Raw genomic sequence first — 23,505 nt, 5'->3', positions numbered from 1 at the left:
TGTTTGTTTGTTTGTTTGTTTTTATTGCTCCATCTTTAATGCTTTGCCTGGCACATTTTAGAGGTCCAAAAAGTATTTATCAAATACATAATAAACTGGTTTTATTTAAATTGGTACAAACCCGATTGACTCCAAAATCTTCCTAAATATTTTACTGACCAAAGGAACCAAGATGGAGTGTTTGAATGTTACATTTGGCTAAGTCTTGTGCATAGTGTAAAGACATCATCTGTCTCTGCCTTTTTTTTCAAGATATATTTGCAGTGCTCCAAGTACAGTTTCCTTCTTTGCCAAAATTTAGCTGATCAATGAGAGTGCAGAGACCTGTCTTTTCCAGCTTCTAAGTCTTTATTTAGTGTATGTGCCTGGCTTTTGAAAAGTAAAATTGAGAGGCCACTATGACCAAGCAGGTATGTCTTCAAAAATATATAATTGGTAACTTAACGTGATTCACTTGGAGTTCAAAATTGCATTGAGGTTCAATAAGTAAAACACACGAGCTGAGACAATTGATCCAAACATCCCTGGTTACTGTTACTAACATATTGTGTTATGGGAAAACACACATACGCAAACAGAGTTCCCCCAGAACCTCTTCGAAGACAATGCATAGTGCCGTGAGCCAGCAGGCAACGGTACTAAGTTGCGCTGTCTTCAGTTGGAAAGGCCCAGTCTCCTGGGCACAGGCGGTGGCATCATGGGGGCTTGGATGCTTGAAGTAAAGCCATATTTGGTGCAAGATGCTCATTTGAAAGGAGAAAGCCTCACAGGAAAGAGAGCCAATTGCATGTGGGGGCTGTTGCCATGGTGCTTTGCTCCTGCTTTAACATGCTGTGCTTGAACTTCTGGGAGTCCAAGGGTGGGGTAACAGAGAGGAGGAAGGAGGAGGGGAGTGGGATGGGCCTGGAGAGCTCACTGCAATAGGACTCTAGTCTTCCATAAGGTTCCTCTTTCCTGTGCTATCTAAGGCTGGCAAGGAAAGGGGGCGGGGGAGGGAGGATGGGGGGAGGCAGAGAGATTGAGAGTCTACAGGAAGGGAATGACTTTCTCAACATGCCCCAGATTGCTAAAATGAAATAAAAATCAGTTTAACTCCTAAATATACCTAACATGAATTAGAAGACGTTTAACACTAAAATTCCAAAACGGCGTGGTCCTTCCTAACCCAAATAATTCACCCTTTCGTGATCCTAGATGGAAAGATCAAACAGTGTTTAATTCATTTGTCGAATGCAATCTAATATGCATATTAATGAGCTGATGGAGTGGAGAAAACTGCATTGGGCAGATGAAGTACTTTTTAAATGAAATAAGTTCATCCTTTTCCCACTTGTTTCATTGTGAAGGAAGGCTGAACACACTGGCACGCACTGTCGGTGTGCAAAAAATCCTCCAAAAAGCTAGCTTTAACAAAGCCTTCGTATTCTGAAAGCGTAGTCTGGAGGCAGCCACAGTTCTAACCTGTTCTCAGTTTTTTTTTTTTTTAAAAAAAAAAGATGTTTGGAAAGTAAATGACTTAAATGCACCATCCCCTTGAAACCGTCAGCGTGACTGCGTCTGTGTGGAGGAAGGTCTGCACAGTGGAGAGAGGGTTAAGAACACCTAGTTGAAATGGGGGAGGGGGAGGGGACCGACTTCAGATTTACTTAAATATTCATGGGGCTTCCTCCATTTTAATCTTCTCCTTTTTAAAAGATGGCTGTGTTTCCCAGTCTGGCAACCCCTCAGGGAAGAAGAATCGTTCCTTCCTTGCAGAGTTCAGCTGAGCAGGACTAATCTAGGATGGAAACCCCTTCGGCCACCAGGACTATTCATAATTCATAAGTGCTGTAAACCAGCAGCTGAATACATTTAGACAGCTCCTGCTCCTTCGTGCAATTCCTGATTCCATTACTCTCTCTGCCAGGAAAGAAGCAGGGAGCCCAGGCTTCTTGTCACAATGGAGTGTGAAGATGGGCTTTGTTTGGATTAGGAAATGCCCTAAGAGACTTTGTCTTTTCTAAGTTTTGATTATTTTACCACTGAATCTGCTCGGCTTTCCCGGGTCCTTTTCGGGAGTGCTCTCTCAGAACAGTGAATTGTTGCAAAGGGATTTGTGGATTGTGGCAAGGAGAGCTTTCCAAAATGCCTGAGGCAAACTATTTGTTAACTGTATCTTGGGGTTACATCAAGGTGGGTTAATTTGATTCTGTTATGTGTCTTTGATAGAATGTGAAACATTTACATCTGTATGCTTTCTGTGAAGTAGAAAAACATCTGTAATGATTTAATTTGTGTTGTCCCTTAGCCCACTGAGGCTGTTTATTGTAAAATAAGAGCATGTGGTATTACATCGTATTTAAGTAGACTGTGCTGTATTTTAATCCTATTCTTTTTATGCAGCTCGATTTTTAAAGGATGCTTCTTTTTTTTTCCCTTAGTTTTCTCTCCAATTTTTCACATATGATCTCTTCTCAAATAATATTTTAGAGTTAATTGCCAATAAATGTGTTTTAAAAGTCGTTACGTTTTCAATGAAATTATCTTGACCTCTATTAAAATTCCTTTTCCTATGTTTGCATCTTCAAGAGAAATAAGATAAGATGTTAATTCTAAGAAATCTTAAGAAAACTTCTTTTCCCCTAAGGTGGCATTGGAATGATTTCACATTAAGAGAGGTATTTTGTAGAAGAAGTATCATCTATTTAATGGTATCTGCTCCATTTCCAATCTCTTGGTTCTTAGTAAAGTCGAAAACATCTGAAGTGATCATTTGCTAGTTTTAAGGTGATTAATACATTTTTTCTTCTCATAAACAGTTCAAAAGAATGCTGAACCGGGAACTGACACACCTCTCAGAGATGAGCCGATCAGGAAACCAGGTTTCTGAATACATTTCAAATACTTTCTTAGGTAAGACATTAACTGGGAAACCTGTCCCATAATTGAGATTTTTCAGTATTAATCTTTGCAATCTGTCAGCGACATCCTTATGTGAGTTTGGAGTGGGGTTAAGTCACAGAAAAAGCCATTTCAAATAAGAACTAAAGACAACATTTAAGGTAAAAAAAAAAAAAAAGGCAGAAAGATTTTTTTTTTTTTTTTAAAGAATCAAAGACAGAAGGTTTTTATAGGCTAATTGTATTTCTGTGTAGCTCAGGTCACCCCTTATGCACCCACCCACTTATATCTTGGCCAAGACCTCCGAATAGGGCGGGGCGGCGGCGGGCGGGGGGGGGGGGGGTGTCCAGTCATCCAAACCCGAGGGACCAGTCTATTGGCTCTTTTGACATGGTATTCTTTAAATTCTTCCAATAACTTGACTTGGAGCAAAAGATTTCCTCTTAGTTGGTTTGTATGAGATACGGTTGGAGAATAATTGTGTGCCGATTTGGCCCATGGGAATAAGCTTCGGAAGTAATTTGACTGTTGCTTTGCTAAGTTATTTCTTAAAGATCAACGGGAAGAAAAGAATCTTCACATCTCTGAAAGATTTGGCTTTCTGCAAGCTGCATCATTATTTTCCCAATCTGATGCTTTTATCTATTGTGCTGTGTTGTCACATTGATGGTATTTAACACATGACACTGACAGTAAAGGTTTGCATTAAAGATCCTCAACTACTGTCAGATGTCCTGTTTGATTACTAGAGATTTCTGATCTCATGTTTAAAGCCATTCTGCTGTATAGTGAACCTATTTGGATTATATTTTTCTTTAATAGGGCTTGCAGAATATGCAAATCTACTTTAAAGCAAATAGGTAGCATTTCGATTCTGATTCTGTTGACTTTCAAATACTGCTGGATTATGCCTATTTACAGAACTCCATTATGTAGGGAAACAACCCATTCTTACAACTGAACATCACACCTCCCTACATTTTTGGCATAGCAACACATCATTTAATCCATGAACATCTGCCTTGGGGCCTTATAGAAACACACACCTCTTCTGGTTTTATTTTTTAAAAAATCAATCCTATTTCTCCAATACCAAAGCAGTTTCTGCTGTCAGCCGATCAATCTTTGATCTGTCTAGTGCAGAGCCCATGGCATTACCCTGCAGCAGATGGGCAGTGGCACAATTAACAAGTGCCTTGCCAACTGTTTCCTCTGTGGGTACCTTCCACACCTGGTTTTCTCCGGCGGCAGTTACAAACACCTTTGGGAACAAAGGAGAAGAATTTTCATATGTCCTAGCTCTGAGAGGCAGCTAGGATCTAATTGAACAGAAAATGTTATATACTGATCTTTTCTTCTCCATCATCCCCCCTTCATCCCTTTGAAGAGAGACATCTTTCGCTGTTCCTTTCAAATGTACTCTGCTCTGTGCAACACTCAAGTATTTTTCACAAACTGAGAATCTTACACTTTTCCAAGGCTAATGATTGTGGGAGAGAAGAAGAAAGTCGATTAGTGCAAGAACTCCTTTTTGTTCTCAAAAACATTGCATTTTAAAAAGCCGGGGCTTGTCTGTCATCTTGGGAGAGACTCTCACAACCAGAGTAAAGCTGCATGAGCCCTTTGTCATCCAAGACTGCACAGAGGCAGCTCTGTACTGTACACGTACTAGCTCTCACCAGCAGCTTGCCAAGGACAGCTAGAATAGTTTAGCATATCGATCTTTTTTATTTTTAATCATCATAAGCTATTAAGTGAGAAAGCTGATAAGATAATAAAGATGACCTCTCAGGGTCAACACTGTATCTCAAAAACAAGTAAATGTCAAATCTTGAATATTTCATTTGCTGTTGGCACATCTCTTGAGGAAACCAATCATTTGGCTTCTCATTGTTCCAAAAATTAAATGATCAAATACAGGTTGTTGGGGAAGGTAATAGAATCTCAATTCTTAGAGACTCAGCATTAGGAGGATGGGGTGTGTGTGTGCACAAAGTAGTCCTGATCAAACAGACTAGACAAATTAAAATTTTAAATATTCTTGGAAAAATATAGGAGAGAAAACATCCCTCATATAAACAAAAGATATGTCAGTTGCCTCATCTGTACAGTGGGAGCACTTGGCATAGGTGACAGAGTTCTTCAAACTCTAACATTTTATGACTCTGATATGAACTGAGTTGATTAGTTTTGCTAAGACATACCTGGCAGTCTGGATTCTCCATAATGGACTGTAGACTTGCAATCTGATAATCCTAAAAAGCAAACAAACAAACACAACTTGCTTCCAAACTGCAAATGTAGGACATGGGATTCTTTTTTCTTTTTTTTTAAGATTTTATTTATTTATTCATGAGAGACACAGAGAGAGGCAGAGACACAGGCAGAGGGAGAAATGGGCTCCCTGTAGGGAGCCCGATGCAGGACTTGATACCAGGACCCCAGAATCACTTTGCCCTGAGCCAAAGGCAGACACTCAGTCACTGAGCCACCCAGGTGTCCCTAGGACATGGAATTCTTAATCCTGTCTTGTGGGGGTGAATATTCCTGGAGAAGCATGAATAAAGCCTTCTTTATCAACGGTCAGATCCGCAAGGGACCTTAATGGCCTTGCACTCCAATTCTGTCATTTTATGGGAGAGAGAATAGGCCCAGAAGGACAAAGTAACCTAATCAAGATTAATTGGCTACTGTGTCCCTGAGCCAGAACGAAGGCTTTGCTCTCTTGACTCCCAGACTAAAGTACCCTGTCACTTTAACTAGGAAAGAAGGCTGTCAGGGACTCAGACCCTATAGAAGAAGATTGCACTGGGACACATGCTTCTCTGTGTGTGTGTGTGTCTCTGCCTCTCTCTGTGTCTCTCATGAATAAATACATAAAATCTTAAAAAGAAAAAAAAAAGAAAATTGCCTTAAAGGACACTTAAATAATGGGTATATTCTTTTGGAAAAAAGTCTTTAAGAATCGTGATTGTTGGACCTAAAAGTAAAATGTGTTTTTAACATTTCCCAGTAACATAAAAATACCTTGTCCAGAGTACAGCAACCCTCTCAGTGAGCAGAAAATGAGAAGACCTGAGTGCTTTAAGTTAAAATTAAAGAGCATTATTGCAGTAAGAGCCATTGATTGCTAAAATGTGTCGTCCAGGAAGGAGGGAATCCCTTACTCCAAGGATCTGTGAAATTTGTACTGTTTCCATTCAAGAGGATGGTGTTGAGATGGGCAAGTCAAAGGCAGGCAAGAGTCCATTTACCACAGCAGGCATTTACTGATGCTCTGATATGCTAATGAGCTCCAGGTTGCTGGCCCAAGAGGAGATAAAGCAGGACCTGTAGGAAGGGAGCATAGGTAAAGCAAGATAAGTAGATATATTATAATTTAGTAAATCTTTTTACAGAGAAAACTCATTCCTGCAAATCCCCTACTACGACTCAAAAGCCAGAGGACGTAGAATTTCAAAGATGCAAGGAAAAGAATTTAGACATTTTGCGTGATCATATGCCATGCTCTAATAAAAGTCCTTCAAATTATGCCATTAACAGAGTTTTGACGTGACCGTTTTTTGCATTTTTGTTGTTGTTGATTTGTTTTATGCTCGTCCACTATGTCCCCACTGTATTCTGACCATTTTGCAAATAAATGTAAATTTACCGAGCATTTATGGCAATTCTGTGAGTCTGTGTTTCAGGATATTTCTGCAGTGTAAGGGTTCAGCTTCTAAACAGAGGAGATTCAGACTAGGGGAACCTCTCAGTTGTTCTACTGCCTGCCTGTATAGGGAAACACCCATTAATGTCAAATTGCTCCTGTCTGTGAATAATGGCTTTCTTCTTTATTGTAATGTTCCAGACACAGTAGGGTTCAATTACTGGCTGTTGCAAGGAATCTTTAGTTAACACAGGGAAAGGCTGCTAGTCCCACTAGAGGTTTTCCTATGTACAGTAGCATAGGGGAAACTGACAGTCTCTTAGATAACCAGACGTGAGGAATGATGAAGAATGGTGGTCGGGAAAGACAGAGGCTACTGTGGCCTTTCCTTTTAGCGAAGAGTTATGCTTATTAGGAGTGAGGCGACAGAAAAGTTAATGTCAGAAATAATATAATATGCAGTATTTTTTGCCATTGATCGTGAGACCAGAAAGAAATTCTTAACGGGAACCTCAGGGCCTGGGTTTTATGCTATTAAGTCACTGTGTCTGGAACTGAGTAATTGTAAAATACATATCTGTGGAATAAATTGCCCTTTGAGCTTGGACAAATCGCTGACTTCATCTGAAAAGCGAAAGTGTGGGATTATTATTGGTTCCCAAACCTGGCTCTGATCATCAGTGTCATTTAGGAAGTTCTTTTTAAAAAAAAAAATACCGATTCAGGAGGACCGGATGGGGCTCATCAATCTGTGTTTTTCTCAAGTTCCCTGGGTGTTTCTGATGTTGAAGCAGGTTAGAAACCCCTGAACTAATTGAAATGACCACTAAAATTCCTCCCTAGGCAAAAGTCATAGACTGATGAGGCGAGGAGCTTATAGGTCCCTAAAGATAGCACAGGGATGCTAGGGATGGAGAATACCCTTGTTCCAGGTGTTGAGACATACTGGGCGCTGCTTCTGTCTCCCTGAGCTTGCTTTGCATTGAGGAGTTGGCCACAGGGCCCTAAGAGCAGACGGAGGTCTCTGGGGAAAGCATGTGACTGTGCCATCACCTTGCAAGAGTTGAAAGCAAATATTCTAGGTGCCAGCATGCCATCTGGAAACATGTCATTTTCAAATGGGGAAGTTGTCTTTGTCCTAATTTCTACTGTAACAAGCAGAGATACAGGTAGGAATTTCTGAGAGCTGCATTAACTCTTTCAGCCACAGGGTGTCATTTAGTTCAATGAAGTAGCTGTTCATGCAATTCACTAAATGATTGCCTCTGTGCACACTCACAAGCAGCCCTGTGACCTGAAAGAGTCAATGCATTTTGCAGAAGGACTCAGGATAAAGCCCCCTGTGAAGTAAAATGGGATATTTGGTGGCTGATGCCTTTAATAGCGTGATATAGAAGGAAGAACCTCCATGAGAAGGTAGATGTTTTTGTCACGAATTGTAGCTCTGCTATTACCTTGTTGTAGTGAAATTTTTTAAGCGATTAAACGAGATCAGCATAAATATTTAATCAGCATAAATATTTTAATAAATTTAATGCCTGTTACAAGTGAGAGGCATTGTTTATTATTAATTAGTAGAATGAATAAAAATAAAGCATGAAGTAAAGCTGATAGACTTTTCCTCTGAACCTCAAATGATGTTACCATATTTGTTGTTAAGCCAAGGCTTAACATAATTATATAAAGATCATAAACCATGCATTTCTCTAACTTACATACTGCTCATCTAAATTGAAATGCTGTATTTATTTAAAGTTGTATGTATTTTTAAATTAAAAAAATTAATACATATGTGAAACTAGTGATGTACTATATGTTGGCTAATTGATTTTAAATTTAAAAAATTAATACAAATCTGATAAAATGAGCAGAACATAAAGCCTGTTTTTATTAATCTGGATCTGGCTACGTGAACCTTTTCTATTATACAAACATAGAAGTTATTTTTTTCATAGAAGTTATTTACTTAAAAAAAACCCTACATATAAATATTGATGCCCTACATATAAATATTGATGCCTATATTTGAAAATATAGAAATGTAATTCTAAATTACACTACAGATAGAAGATGGAGGATTGAGTCCTACCTCTGCCACTGCTTGGACAACTTATTTAGCTCCTCTGGCCTCAGTTGGTTGAGCAATAAAATGAAGCCAAAAAAATTCTCCTATTTTCCCCATCAACCTCACAAGATTGTCCTGGAGGTCAAGTGAGATAATGTGGGATAGTCCTTTATAAGACTGTATAATTGTAGGACATTAGAAATTGTTTTGGATATTGCAGTGGGTTCTCATTGGCACACAGGGGCTGAAAAATGTTTCCCCTTGTTGCAGATAAGCAGAATGATGTGGAGATTCCATCTCCCACCCAGAAAGACCGAGAGAAAAAGAAAAAGCAACAACTCATGACACAGATAAGTGGAGTGAAAAAACTAATGCATAGCTCAAGCTTGAACAATACAAGCATTTCACGCTTTGGAGTCAACACAGAAAACTGAAGATCATCTGGCCAAGGTATGTCTGAGCTAGGGGCATGTGCATGCAGCTCTCTCTTTATAACAGGTGGCTGCCCAAAACTATCTACTAGAAAATAGTAGTAATCATTTTGCTTTATTATTAAATTGTATGATAAGAAGGCTGGTGTGGCCTCTTTGTCCATTGCTGGACACCTAATTCGAAACCCTTTTCCAACAACAAAGGACCTTTATTTTTTTATTCTGAGTTGGATTTGTAAATGGAAATTCCTCATGAATGAGAATCCTAAGGAAGGCACACTGGGAGAATCCACAGGGTGGCCAGGAGACAGGATTGAATTGTCCCAGAGGACAGATCTAGGACTATATGCCAAGGATTAGTTGGAAAATCAGCACTGATTGGCAGAGCTAAAGAAGAAATGAGAGAGGTTGACAGCACTGACTCAGATCCCAAACCTCGTGAATGAAGGAAGACACACATCCCCTAGAGGGCCACGTAAGGTGACCACGGAGGTTCCTGCAGCCTTGTGACAATAGGAAAGGAGCTTGCCATGGGCAAGGAGACATTCAATGAGACTTCTGACAGATGGCATTGGAGCAAGATTGATCTTACATTGGGGCAAGCCTCTGGGGAGAGCCTAGATCCCTTATTCTGGGCAAGAATTCAGGATAGAATAAATTACTCCTTTAATCAGATAATCTTGGAATAATCACACAACGGAGGACTGAATTGTTTCTCCGAGGCCTGTCCGTGGCCCAAGAACTCTAAGATGGAATAATCCATGGTTGGCATTCTTCGTGACCTTTTACTAAATTAGGGTTGACTTCCACACATTCTAGCAACTGAGTCTCCCCAACTGGGCCCTTTGCAATGATAGCCAAAGGGCAAGGGAGTTCCCCTGAGGTGGTTTTTCAGCTATTACTAATTAGCCAGTGCTCAGTGAAGAGAAGAGACAGGGAAATGGAACTAGAGGGATCTCTAAGCCACTGACAGCTACCTCTGAATACAACTTGGTTGAGGACTGATGTGCAAATACAGGTTAACAACTCAATCTATATATTAGACACACACTTTCCCTTTTCTGAAGAATATACAGAAACTTATAACTAATATGAAGAGGATGTCCAATCTCGTAGGCCATTCTATTTTCAAATTTTCATGCAACTAGACCCAAACACTCTAAAGAGACACTCCACAGTCTTAGCCAGCCATTGTCCAAAAACTAAATGAAAATAATGAGGCATGCTAACAAAACTAGTTTTATTCCTAAATTCCTCTCATTTTAATTACAGGAGCTGGAAGACCTGAACAAATGGGGCCTTAACATCTTCAATGTGGCTGGATATTCACACAATAGGCCCCTCACATGCATCATGTATGCCATTTTCCAGGTGAGTTAAAAGGAGAGTATTGCTTATTTAATTAGATGGCTCTTTATGATTTTTTTCCATCCCAGTTCACTTTCCTGATTTAACTTTTTCTTCATTTTTGAACATCCACTTATTTATTTTCTACTCCATTTTACTACATAGGAAAGAGACCTCCTAAAGACATTCAAAATCTCATCTGATACATTTGTAACCTACATGATGACTTTAGAAGACCATTACCATTCTGATGTGGCATATCATAACAGCCTACACGCTGCTGATGTAGCCCAGTCAACCCATGTTCTTCTTTCTACGCCAGCATTAGATGTGAGTAGTTATGATCTGTTTTGCATTAACCACCCATCCTCTTTAGAAAAGTGCTATACAGCATGTAACATAGTTACAGAAATAATTGCACATGCTCAAATGGGTTCTTTATTTTGTGTAGCATCTATCCGTTGGTTTACTAATAAAAATGAATGGCATTTCTACTTACTCTGCTTTCAAATATCAGAGTAACCATCTCTTTATATCTCTTAAAATTGAAAAGTTATTTCATTATCAAGCATTTAACAGGGTGTTTTTTTTTTTAAAGATATATTTATTTTAGAGAGAGAGCACATGCTCATGCATGGGGGGGAAGGGCATAGGGATAGAGCCAATCTCAAGGAGACTCCTCACTGAGCATGTAGCCCTTCGTGGGGCTTGATCTCATGACCTTGACATCATGACCTGATGATGGAAATCATCAGGTCAGACACTTGGAAATCAGGAATCAGACACTTAACCGAATGAGCTATCAGGTGCCCCCAGGGTGCTTTATTTTTCATTGCATCTCCAGTATGTAGTTAAGTATCCAGTTCAGCATCTAGTATGTAGTTTATCCTCAATATGCATATACTGATCTGAATTGCCCATACCAACCCAAATACTGTAAGGGATAGCACAGAAGTATAATATAAAATGTCCTACATAGTTCCTGTGGGGAATAAGCATTTGTTAGCTTATTCTCCTAAGAATTCATAAAACTGATTCTACAAAAGTAACTGAATATCTAAAACTGAGGAATTAATGAACAGCATTCCATTTTGCTAGACATCTTGCTAGAAGGCGGCTGTGACTCCTTCCTTAGTAGATTAATGCATTTCCATGCACCAGTGTTAGCAGCAATGTGCCTAGCAGGCCATATTCTTCCTTGACATATGGCAATGGTAGGTACTTCCAAAATGTGTAGGCTCACTGCAGAAGGAGACTTGCCAACCCCCACCAGATTCACAGGTTCAGTTTGGAAGGTGAAGAAAGATTAGACTGACCACTATTCTATTGTTTGTGTTCCATATTTCCTGATAAAAGAGATCCAAGACGATGGGAAAGTGAAATGGAGCTGAGGCTGTTTTATCCCCTGAAGGAGAGAAACAGTATTATTTGTATGTTCTGTATAAGGATTATAGAGTGGGCCAACACTGTTTATCAACTACCCACTGCTATTGATAGGATGCCTATTGTGCGTCCAGAAATTGACCACGGGGGCTGTACATGATGAGACAAGAGACCGCTCAACGTGTCCTTGAGCAACTAGTCTTCATAGGAGGGGTGTAAACTGAGCTGGTGGTTGAAGGATCAGAAGATTTAAGTAATCACAGAGGATGAGGAAAGACATTTCAGCCAATGAAAGACCTTTTAGTCAGAAGGAATATATATCTACACAAATATTAGGTTTAAATTATCCTATACAAGTAGGGGCAGAGGAGGCTTCACAACATGGCATGAAGGGGAGCAGAGGGGCATTAGGTTTCACTTCTAAGAAATCTTCTCAGATCTGGCCCATAGTAAACATTTAGTGGATAGGAACTGAAGGAATGCTTGAATGAATGAATGGATGGGTGAATATATGAAAGCTTCTGGCCACTCTACAAATTTAGCTTTGGGAAATAATTTATTGCCAGTCTTCTGAGTTTGGGATTTAGCCTTTCTTCTCTGAGTTACTCAGCCTGAAACCACGTGAAACCATGAATGTTGTTATATCTCAGAGCAGAGCCAGTCCGACTTGCTTTTTTGACTTGTATGCACTCATGTTATATAAGCACCATGCTTCTATACTACTTATCCAATAAATAAACAGGACCCCACCTGATTACTCGTCTTGAGCATGGTGCTAATGCCTTCCTATAAGCTTGATGTGAGCATGGGCTTTTGCCATCATCCCTTTCATGTGAGACCTTATGATGATGGATAGAGTGTACACTGAAATTAGTGTATTGAGACATCATATACATCAGCAAACAGTCCTTCTCCCAACAAGAATGGAATGGGATACTTCAATATGAAAGTGAATAAGCAGGATAGGCCAATGGGATCTGGAGTTAAATGTGCTCCTTTTGCTCTACAGGCTGTCTTCACTGATTTGGAAATTCTGGCCACCATTTTTGCAGCTGCTATCCATGACGTGGATCACCCTGGAGTCTCCAACCAGTTTCTCATCAACACAAGTGAGTTCACTACCAGAATAGTCATTCGAGATAATTGTATGATTCATTGCTTCATTTTTCCCCCTAATGTTTTCATTATGGATGATAATAAGGGTAATAATGAGGTAATCCTTCCATTCCACTCAAGCTGGTCAGACCTTTCCTGGATACTGTGTCCAGTCTGGCAACATAATTTTTGAGCTAGCATGGAGAACTTGGAAAGGGTCAGAGGGGAGCCATAAAAAGTACTCAACATTTGGAAAATACAATACGTGAGGAAAGAGTAACAGATGTGGAATTATCCAGTAAGGACAAGGAAAGGCTTGGGGATAACGTGATAATGATTTTCAGTGTTATGCAGGACTCTCCCATAGAACATGGTGACCCACTAGTGTCCCTCTCTACTGAGGAAGCTGTCCCAAATGTTGGACCTGAGCATGGGAACCTCCAAAAAAAAAAATAAGACTCCAAGGAAAGCACCAGAATGCTTGGTCTGTAGTAGGGAAGATGACCCAGTGACATTTAGCGCTGCTCCAGCCTTAGGATCCCAAACTATACTCAATGCTTTTGTCATGCTGAAAATGATTAGTATCCATGCTAATGAGAAGCCGTGGAATTTTCTCAATGCACTATTTCTAAGTGCTAAAAATCTCAGTACATTTTCTTCTGAGAATATTGATTATACAGTTGTGGTCATAATTGACATCAAGTGCTGATGGTTTTATGGAAATGTTTTGAGCCACTTGCTATAAAAGAGTTCCTGTCCTACTTTGTTATCAGAATATCTGAATGATCTAGGTATAGGGTAGATTCTTTTTTAACCTTGCTCTTCTACTGAAAGAACATAAACATCAGGCAACTACTTGGCTATTGGATTGTAACAGCTGGTATAGTGTGTGTCACAAATCAATCCATATACCAGCCAGTTAGCTTCACGCAGAAAAATGGTGTTTCTGCTACAGCCACCGACAACACTAGAACATATAAACGCAGTTTGAAGATCTGGGATTAATCACAGGGTCAACAGGCAGGAAGGGCTGAAATAACTTAATATACCCCACCATGTATTCTGAGGATGGAACATGAAGCACACAGTTAAAGCAATGGTATATAAGGGACAGCATCCACAACTAGTAACCTATCACCATCCCTTGGCTATTATTCTTTATTAAGAGAAAATGGTCCTTCTAGAATTTATTGACCATCTTCTCCAATGCAGACCAGGGCTTTAACAAAACATGTCTGTGGTTCTTCTGTGTGATCCAAAGCAGGCTGGAAACTGTTGTTCAGGTATCCAGATGTTGCTATTTATGACATATAGGGCCAGAGGACAGAAAATCTGACATCAAGATTGTTCTAAAAAATTACTGATGTTTCATTACCATTTTTTAGAAAGCTACAGAGAGCTGAATTATTTAGATAAAACAAAATTTCACACCCACACTATTATCATCTTTGAAAATCGGAAAGTCGCAATTGACAGAACAGGGGGAACCTATAACAAAAGTGAATCAGTTTGAAAATCCTCATACATATGATAAAGTTTAGTGGCATTTTCCTTTCCACAGCACAAAATGCGTGAAGACATAAAGGAAATTACAAACTGAGATAAAAGTAAGATTCAGTTGCTTGGGAATGAGCTTACCTAATGGTCGATTTTTCATCTGAAATGAAGAAGGAGAAAAAGAATTTTAAAATATTGTGAATTTTAGTCAAAGAGAGTTTATGCACCAGTATCTATGACAAGCATGTTTTGCTTAGGAATGAACTACTTCCTCTTGAAGAGGGAAATGGTTTCTCTGATGAGAAATGACATGTGGGTCTTGGTTCCTGACATCATGTGGAGACAACTAGATCTGATTTCATACTGAAGTAATGCCAACATTGGAATTATATCCCTTTCTTATTAAGTCATCATTTTCCGTGTTTATTAGATTCAGAACTCGCTTTGATGTATAATGATGAATCTGTGTTGGAAAACCATCACCTTGCTGTGGGTTTCAAGCTGCTGCAAGAAGAACACTGTGACATCTTCCAGAATCTCACCAAGAAGCAGCGCCAGACACTCAGGAAAATGGTTATTGACATGGTAAGACTTCCTTTCTACATCCTTCACTTACTGTTCCCTTCCCAGAAGGAGAAATCCCATTCTCTATGATAAACTGAATTTCCTGAGAGTTTCATTTTCTTTTTACCCTAGGTGTTAGCAACTGATATGTCCAAACATATGAGCCTGCTGGCAGACCTGAAGACAATGGTAGAAACAAAGAAAGTTACAAGTTCAGGTGTTCTTCTCCTGGACAACTACACGGATCGTATACAGGTATTTGAAGAATGCCTTTGATTTAACACAAAGCCAAATCAAACTAAACCGAACAACAAGTCAACAATGAAAACAAGCATCAGTTCAGTTAGCCACACATCTGATTATTATTACAACTTGGGTTTATTTTAAGAACAAGCTAAGGAAAATGGACATTCAAGTTTATCCTCTAATTTATGAAGAAAAAACATAACCCTATTTATTGAATTGCTTAGTGCTAAAAATAAATGGCAAAATTCATTTGTAATAGGGGATACGTGACTGCTGGTCCCAAAAGCTCGCGTTTGGATATAAATCCCATCGACTTGAAGATTGTTAGGTCTGTTTTGATTATACTAACTGCCATCAGCTGGTCTCTTTCCACAAGTGGAAAATATGAAGACATCTACTTTGAGTAATTCTTTGCATTTTTTCCAAACTGGGGAAGGGAAATGATGGCAGCATTTGACCTCTAATGTTCATTCCAATTTTTACATTCAATGACTGTCAATCTGAGAAGACACACATTTTCCCTTTCAGGACTCGATAATGGTAAATAACCATGTCTAGCCAGCACATTTTTTTGTGCACACACCACAATTATAATGCAACTAAAATGTTCTAGGGTTTGGTACCAAGTGTACTAGTACAAGAGATATGAGATGTTCTGGTAGTATTTACACTATATTTTATGGGATTTCTAAAACTTGGTGATTCCAGGTCCTTCGCAACATGGTACACTGTGCAGACCTGAGCAACCCCACCAAGTCGTTGGAATTGTATCGGCAATGGACAGACCGCATCATGGAAGAATTTTTCCAGCAGGGAGACAAAGAGCGGGAGAGAGGAATGGAGATTAGCCCAATGTGTGATAAGCACACAGCTTCTGTGGAAAAATCCCAGGTATATACTATGCCATTTTCAAAGTTTTTGTGAGCTCTGCTGATTGTAGAACTAGAGGGTTCTATCTAATTCCTGAAGTTATAAGGAAGCAACTACCCCTTTAGTTCCATTCTGCTTGTGACTCATTCGCCTTCTCCATTACACTCAATTTCACAGGGTGTAGACAAAGTAGGCCTCAGAAACTCATCGCAGCTTGATCTGTGTCTTCTCAAGCAGCTTAGAAAGTTGTCTATGGCCTTAGCAAATCTAGCTGACTAAACTTAGAGCGGCTGCCTCCTCACTGTCTCTCCAGATTTCTTTTCTCCCTGTCCTCATCCAAGAGCTCTACTCTTCATCCTTGCTTCCTCCGCCCTGTGTCTGTTGTCTCTCCATTATCAAGTGCACGGCCAAATGTGAATCTCATTCTGCATACCTCTTCTACCTCACAGTCAACGCCCCATCCTATGTCCCCTTCCAAGGTTGCTTCTCCACCTCTGAGAACACACTGACATCTTGGGTTGTGTCTGAGAACTGGGGATGCTATGCTGGAGGCAGGGGGATACAGAAATGCCTCAGACACTTCTAGTTGCAGAGTATGTCCCACTAGAGGTATCAATATCCCTACAAAGGCCTCAGGGCATGCTGAAATGTTATTTTTTCAGGGCAACGAATGGCCTGAGCCAGGTGGTCATGATCGATAATGGGTCCAGGTTGAGGAGTGCTTTTTTAATTCGTGTTCATCCTCTTTCCCCGCTACCTGCTACCCCCAAACTTACACATGTTATAATATCAATGCAAAGTTCCTTTGCAGTTATCATTTTGTTGTTTTTTAAAGAAACCCAGTCAAATGAGTTTAAAATCTGTGAAAGTGCTCTAAAAGTCTAATATGCTATAAAAATGCATGCTAACATTCAGTTGTCAGGGCCAATTCAAATCCCCTAAAGCCTAAATTTGAACAATTAGTTAAGTAGAATAATGTCCATTGATTATCAACAGTGATATTTTATATTTATATGGTGTTCTATGTGGTTTTCCATACATTTTCCCATACCTTGTCCTATTTGAACCTCAAAGAGCTTTGTGAAATAGACACAGCAGTTGTTTCCCAGTGCATCAGGTGGAGAAGCTCTCCTCTTGGTTCATTCACCAGCTCCTGGATGACCCAGCTACCCTCCGCCCAGAGCTCTTCACTCTCCATCACTGTGGGCAGGTCTCTCTGTTGCCATGACGTCATGGTCCACTCAGGTGTTTCCCGCAGATGGGCTTTGGCAAGCATTGTCTGAGTTGTCTGGCAATAAAGTCCTTGACTCGGTGCTCTTCGGATTTGTAGAGCTCTCTCATCCCTGGACCTCACAAATAAGCAACTAGAGGCTCCCTTTCAAAAAAGTGCCAAGCATTTAACAGAAGCAAAACAAATGAAGAAAGGAAATGACAGCACTTTGTTCAGCTGATCCCATTTTCTCCATTGCCTTGAGTTAATTTTTTCAGGTCCCTGGAAAACACCTTGAGAATAGTCTCTAAAATCCATTAAATACACATAAAGAAGGAAAAAAGAGAAAGGAGGGAGTGGGCAGATGCAAGAGAAATATCTGAATCATTTGCAGTCAAGTTCACATGTACCAATGCAGATGACAGAGGTCCCTGACTTTGGTATGAGTTGTGTTAAAATTAGGGAAGCACCAGGGATGAGAAGATAGATGATAGATAGGTTGATAGATAATGATAGATAGATATAGATATAGATATAGATATAGATATAGATATAGATATAGATATAGATATAAAAGAGTCACTTATGAACTTTGATGTATTAAATGATTTTCCAAAACCCAGAATAGCTGTTTAAGGGCAGGTTTCCAGTCGTATGGAAAGATAGCTATTTCATGTCCCACAGACACATATACGCTGCTCTTGCTCATTTACCCCTGAATCCAGACCCAGTATCTCTCCAGTCCCCCAGACCAGGACAGGGGAATTCCATTCCCTCATTCAACTAGTGCCTATTCTTTTTCACAACCTGCCCCCACCCCCAGTGTTTCCTGTTTGTCCGACAATGGAGAGGTCAGCATAAGGCCACAGAGCCAGCTCATGCAGGATGCATAGCCCCTGTGTAAACCATAACAGAGCCATAAGCCTCGTATTTATTCACAGGAACACTAGCAAAGGAACTGCTTAATTGTTTTTATTTTCCCTCCTTTCTCCTGATGGAAGTGATTATAACCCTGTGGATCTAAGACAATTGCAGACATGTCCACAGAGGGAATATTTGTTTGTTTAGGTGCTTGAAGTATCTTCAGATGTTTTACCAAAGTCCTCTACAAACAAAAGCATTCCGTGGAACTTGAGAAATTTCAGAGTCATCAGGGGCCGTCTCCTCTTCATTTTGGAATGGTGGCATATTTTAAATTAATCAGGGAAGGAATCTTGAGTCAGAACTCATTAGACCTGGAGCTTCCTTCTTTGGAGAATGACTCACAGAATCCAAGTAGAGGCAAAGTCATTCCCAGCCAGGGTTACATCCAGACTTCTTATCTGGCACACAAAAAAGGAAAAGTAGTATGTTCTAGTGAGACAAACACAGGCTTTGGAATCAGACCACTTACCGGCTCTGTGATCTCTGACAAGATATTTTGTCTCAATGAATCTTAGTTTCCTCCTTTGTAGAGTGCGGATAACAATACCTCCTTTGGGGACTTAAGAGTAATAACATATATATTACATCCAGTGCAGGGTGTACCACAGAGCATATGCTCAAATAGGGGAATCCATCATTACTGATCTCTCTTGGGTTGTTGTGGCTCTTTCTTTGTCTAGAAACCAGGACTGCTTGTTTGGTTTTTTAAGAGTCCATCATAATAATCGACTTGTAACCTTATTTTTTTCCAGGTCGGTTTCATTGACTACATCGTGCACCCACTGTGGGAGACCTGGGCAGATCTGGTACAGCCTGATGCCCAGGACATTCTGGATACATTAGAAGATAACAGGAACTGGTATCAGAGCATGATACCCCAGAGTCCCTCCCCACCGCTGGATGAGCAGAACAGAGACTGTCAGGGTCTGATGGAGAAGTTTCAGTTTGAACTAACCCTTGAAGAGGAGGATTCTGAAGGCCCTGACAAAGAGGGAGAGGGTCACAATTATTTCAGCAGCACAAAGACACTTTGTGTGATCGACCCTGAACATAGGGATTCGCTAGGAGACACTGATGGAGACACTGGGGCGGAGAACAAGACCCCGATCGACACATAATCGCCTTCTCTGTGGGGAGATGAACATTCCACCTTTGACAAGCATGCCAGCTGTATGGTAGGGCCAGCCCATCATGGGGACGTAGGCCTGCGCGGGACAAGGGCCATGTGGCCTTTCCAGTTAACTCGAGTTTGGAGCCAGAATGCAAGACCGTGAAGCAGACAGCAGTTCAGAAAATCCCACGGTTGACTTGCCTTGCTTGCAAGCTTAGTGGATGGAGAGCTGAAGCTTTATCTGGTACTGGAGGCCAAGATCAGATCCTGAGTAAATGGCTTGAAAATGGAAGACACAAAACTGAGAGATTTCTCTGCACTAAGTTTTGGGAATCTGCCCCCTCTCGTGACTGAACTGACTAATAACTTCACGTATAAATCCGCTCACCTGTCCCCTTGTCTGCCAACCTGTGTGCCTTTTTTGTAGAACATTTTCACGTCTTTAAAACACCTGTTGAATACCTAGAGTTTAGTATCAACTTCTACACAGATAAGCATTCAAAGTTGACATAAACTTTTTTGACTCTTTCTGGGGGTGGGGAAAAAAGGAAAGAAAATGGTCTTCCTTCTTTCATGGGCAATATCTTTCACTTTACTACAGTTATTTTGCAAATAGAAAGGATATGCTTCTAACTACATTCCACTTCCTTCCCCTGTTGTCCCATCCAACTTCACAGTTGCCCGTCTAACAAATCTCTGTCTGCCTGCTTACAGCAGTTTTTCTTCTCCTCTTAGGACTTCACTTTTGTGCTACAAACAGAATAAAAGCGAACAAGCTAAGAGGTGGGAAGGGGTAGTTGTGTCGTTCCCAACAACAGTCTGTAAAATGTAGCTTGATTAGGCAGTGCGCCATGTTGAGTCCTGAAGCCCTGAGCCACTGGGCGCTGCACGGCCCCCCATCCACCCCCCCACCCCCCAGCGTTCTCTACCCAGTGACACACCGGTTTCAATTTGATGCTGCCGTCCTTCTCTTGCACTGCCTTCTGCGCTAACACCTCCGTTTCTGTTTATTATAACAGTCTATTTATTACTTAATGTATATAATGTAATGTTTTGTAAGTTATTAATTTATATATCTAACATTGCCTGCCAATGGTGGTGTTACATTTGTGTAGAAAACTCTGCCTAAGAGTTGCGACTTTTCTTGTAACGTTTTGTATTGTGTATTATATAACCTGGACATCGCTTAAGAAAGACATACGACCCCCTCCCAGGAGGACATTCGTGGGCTTTTATTCAGACGGTCTGCCCCCTTCCCTGTCTGAGTTGCTAATTCTGCACAACTCCTTTGTGAACCAGTTTTGGAAACAGGATTCTCACATTCGATATTAAATGGTTTATACTGAGCTTTTACTTTTGTAGAGTTTGATAGGGGTAGGGGGCAAGGGGATGTAGTTTTTACCCATGTTCTATCCAAATCTGTGTACGCAGGAGTTGGGTTATGACTGGGTTCTACTATAATTGTGGCTTTGGTTTAAACAGCAACACTACATTTGCTCACAGATGGCTCTTCTGAGTGTTCCCAAACTACTGACTTTGAAGCAAAAGCCTCCTGCCTGCCATTAAGCAGGAATGTCATGTTCTAACTAATTACAAAAAAAAAAAAAAAAAACACACACACAATAAAGCAATGTGAATTTTATAATAAAATGTGAACTGATGTAGTAAATTATGCAAATGTGAAGCTTCTGATAACACTTGTTAGACCTGTAATTGGCTTCAGTCTCCATTTGTAAAATATATTCCACGCTTTCAGTTCAGCATTGTAACTCACTAAAGAAATGGCACAAATGTGCATGACCAATGGGTTTGTATGTCTATGAACACTGCATTATTTCAGGTGAACATTTTATTGTTTTCAAAAGTTTCTCACAATGTATGTTATAGTATTATTATTATATATTGTGCTCAAATGCATTCGTAAGAGACTTTTATATGAAGTGAATAAACAGAAGCATGATTAGATTAGACTGTAGGCCCAATTATTTTGTGGTTAGTTCTGACCTATGAAAAGCAGATCTTTTTTTCTCTTCTCTCCTACCATACCGCACTAAGGAAACCAATTACTTTGCCTGGCCAACCTCTCAACTGAAGTTTCAGAATCTGTGTCCCAAAAGTCCCCTAGCTTGGAACGTTTCACATGTTCTTAGCAAATATCCACACAGCTCAATGATGCGGGAGGTGGTAAAGGAAAACAAACAAAACCAGTTTAAGAGTCTGAAAAGTTTAATCCACTATAAATCAAGGGAATCTCCAACTTGGCTGAGTCCTCCAGAAAAAATGAATCATAGAATTCCAGAACATTAGCTTCATGGAGTCGGTTCTACTGATTCATTTTACACACAAAGGATCTGAGGTCCAAAGAGTCATCTTCAAGCACCATTGATAGAGTACTGATTGACTCTCATGGTCTTTTTGATGATTTGTGGAGCCCCTTATTGATCATCTGGTTTGATCTGGAAAGAGCTATATAAATATGATAGGCAGAATATTAAAATGTTTTGTTGAAATTTTAAATTTTAAAATCAGCTTTAAAAAATGTTTTCCTAAGAAGTGTGTGTGTGTGTGTGTGTGTGTGTGTGGTGAGGAAAGCCATAGATAAGAACCAGTGGATATTTAACCACAGGGAACTGTTTGTAAACTAGTAAGTGGGTCTGCTTTAGAATTCCACTCAATAAACTGAAATTACCTAATTCTTTACAAAGACAGGATGAGCCAATATTGCAGAACCAGTTAGCCTGCTGGTTGCAGAGCTAATGTTTACAGCACTTAGCTACCTTCTCTGATAGAGAAGTGCTTCTTAGATTTTTGGATTCCTGAGCTCTTACAGATTAAGTGACAAAAGTGAATTGGTTAGCAGAGTCACAGGTGTGACTTTCATAATGTCTACAGCTATAAATATTTATGAATATGTGCAGGTATGTTTTCTACAGAGAACTAGTTTTTAATCCTTGTTGCAAATGAGAATCGCCTGGAGAATAAATATTTTCTTAAAAAAATATTAATGCTTGGGTCATACCCACACTCCTAGATTCTATTTGAATTGGTGTTGGGTAGAGCCCTGGGCGCCAAATTTAAAATTCTCCACAGGTAATTCCATGTGCAATCTGAGTGGAGAGCTATTTGCTCCTGAAGAAAGAGCCATGCTTGGGACTAAGGCTTTTGTCATTCCTTTAATCTTGACAAAAGACTGGGCAGCTTAAAAACAACAGGAGTTTATTTCTCACAGTTCCAGAGGCTGAGATCAGTCCAAGATTAAGGAACCAGCATAGTCACATTCTGGTGAAGGTCCACCTCCTGGGTCATAGCTGGTACTTTTTTGCTCTGTCTTCACTTGGTGGAAAGGACTAAAGATCTCTCTGGACCTTTTTATTTTAAGGCACTCATACCATTCATTAAGACCCAGCCCTCATGACTTAAGCATCTCCCTAAGGCCTCACTTCCTAATACTGTCATCTTAGGGAGTTAGGATTTCAACAGATGAATTTTGGAGAGGACACATTCAGGCCATAGCAACTTTCTTTCACTGCAATTGTCTTCAGATATCGTGCACCCACCATGGCCAGGTGCTGGTTCAGGTACAGAGATGAGGCCAGGCATCAGAGATGAGGTAACTCAGAGCTCTATACTCCAGGAGCTTGCAAGCTGCTTGTGTTGCTCACCATCTGCTTTGCAGACCACAAAATCATAATTATGTTCTCAGGAAAACCACAATGAAGATAAGTCTAAAAGAAAGTTAATCATCTGGTTCTAGAACATAGGCTATAAGTATAACCGTTCTCTTATCTATGATGACACATCAGTGTTCCTAATGGCAAGGAGCTACTGTGGAAGCAGAAATTACTATGGTATCTTTGCCAGGGCTGAGGATACTTTAAAAAAATGTGTAGGAGCCTAAGGCTGACTTATAGAGTCAGGCACTATCAGACTTCCACAGGCTTATTTTGACATGAGTTGGAAGTCATGGAAAGTCTCAAATTCTCTTTGTTCAGTCCACTGAACAAAGCCTACTGGAGTTCAAGTAAAGAAACATGGTTTATTACATGGATTCTGGAGCCAACTGGCCTGGGTTTAAATCCTGTCTCCTCCATTTACTAACCACATGGCCTGAGATAAGTCACCTACTCTCTCGGCTACAGTAAAATGGGGATTATTAATTTGTCAGGTGGAGGTAATAATCCCAGGATTTTTCCAACATTCCATTGCTACTTATCTGAGCCCATGTCTTAGTGA

General features: G+C 40.1%; 1 protein-coding gene across 1 annotated transcript in view; it reads left to right on the top strand.

The window, feature by feature from the left end:
* The window catches only part of PDE4B (phosphodiesterase 4B), a 542,770-nt gene extending 521,535 nt beyond the window's left edge, over positions 1 to 21,235 (top strand). The window contains 10 exon segments of the mRNA XM_049110336.1: positions 2,799 to 2,892; positions 8,865 to 9,025; positions 9,027 to 9,044; positions 10,298 to 10,396; positions 10,538 to 10,702; positions 12,765 to 12,864; positions 14,778 to 14,932; positions 15,044 to 15,166; positions 15,866 to 16,048; positions 18,914 to 21,235. Of these exon segments, the coding sequence (XP_048966293.1) occupies positions 2,799 to 2,892; positions 8,865 to 9,025; positions 9,027 to 9,044; positions 10,298 to 10,396; positions 10,538 to 10,702; positions 12,765 to 12,864; positions 14,778 to 14,932; positions 15,044 to 15,166; positions 15,866 to 16,048; positions 18,914 to 19,279 (1,464 nt within the window). The 3' untranslated portion in view covers positions 19,280 to 21,235.
* The last annotated feature ends 2,270 nt before the right edge of the window (positions 21,236 to 23,505 follow it).

The sequence above is a fragment of the Canis lupus genome, chromosome 5, assembly GCF_003254725.2.
Source record: "Canis lupus dingo isolate Sandy chromosome 5, ASM325472v2, whole genome shotgun sequence".
Taxonomy (NCBI): Eukaryota; Metazoa; Chordata; class Mammalia; order Carnivora; family Canidae; genus Canis; species Canis lupus.
This window is presented reverse-complemented; position numbering and strand designations above follow the sequence as displayed.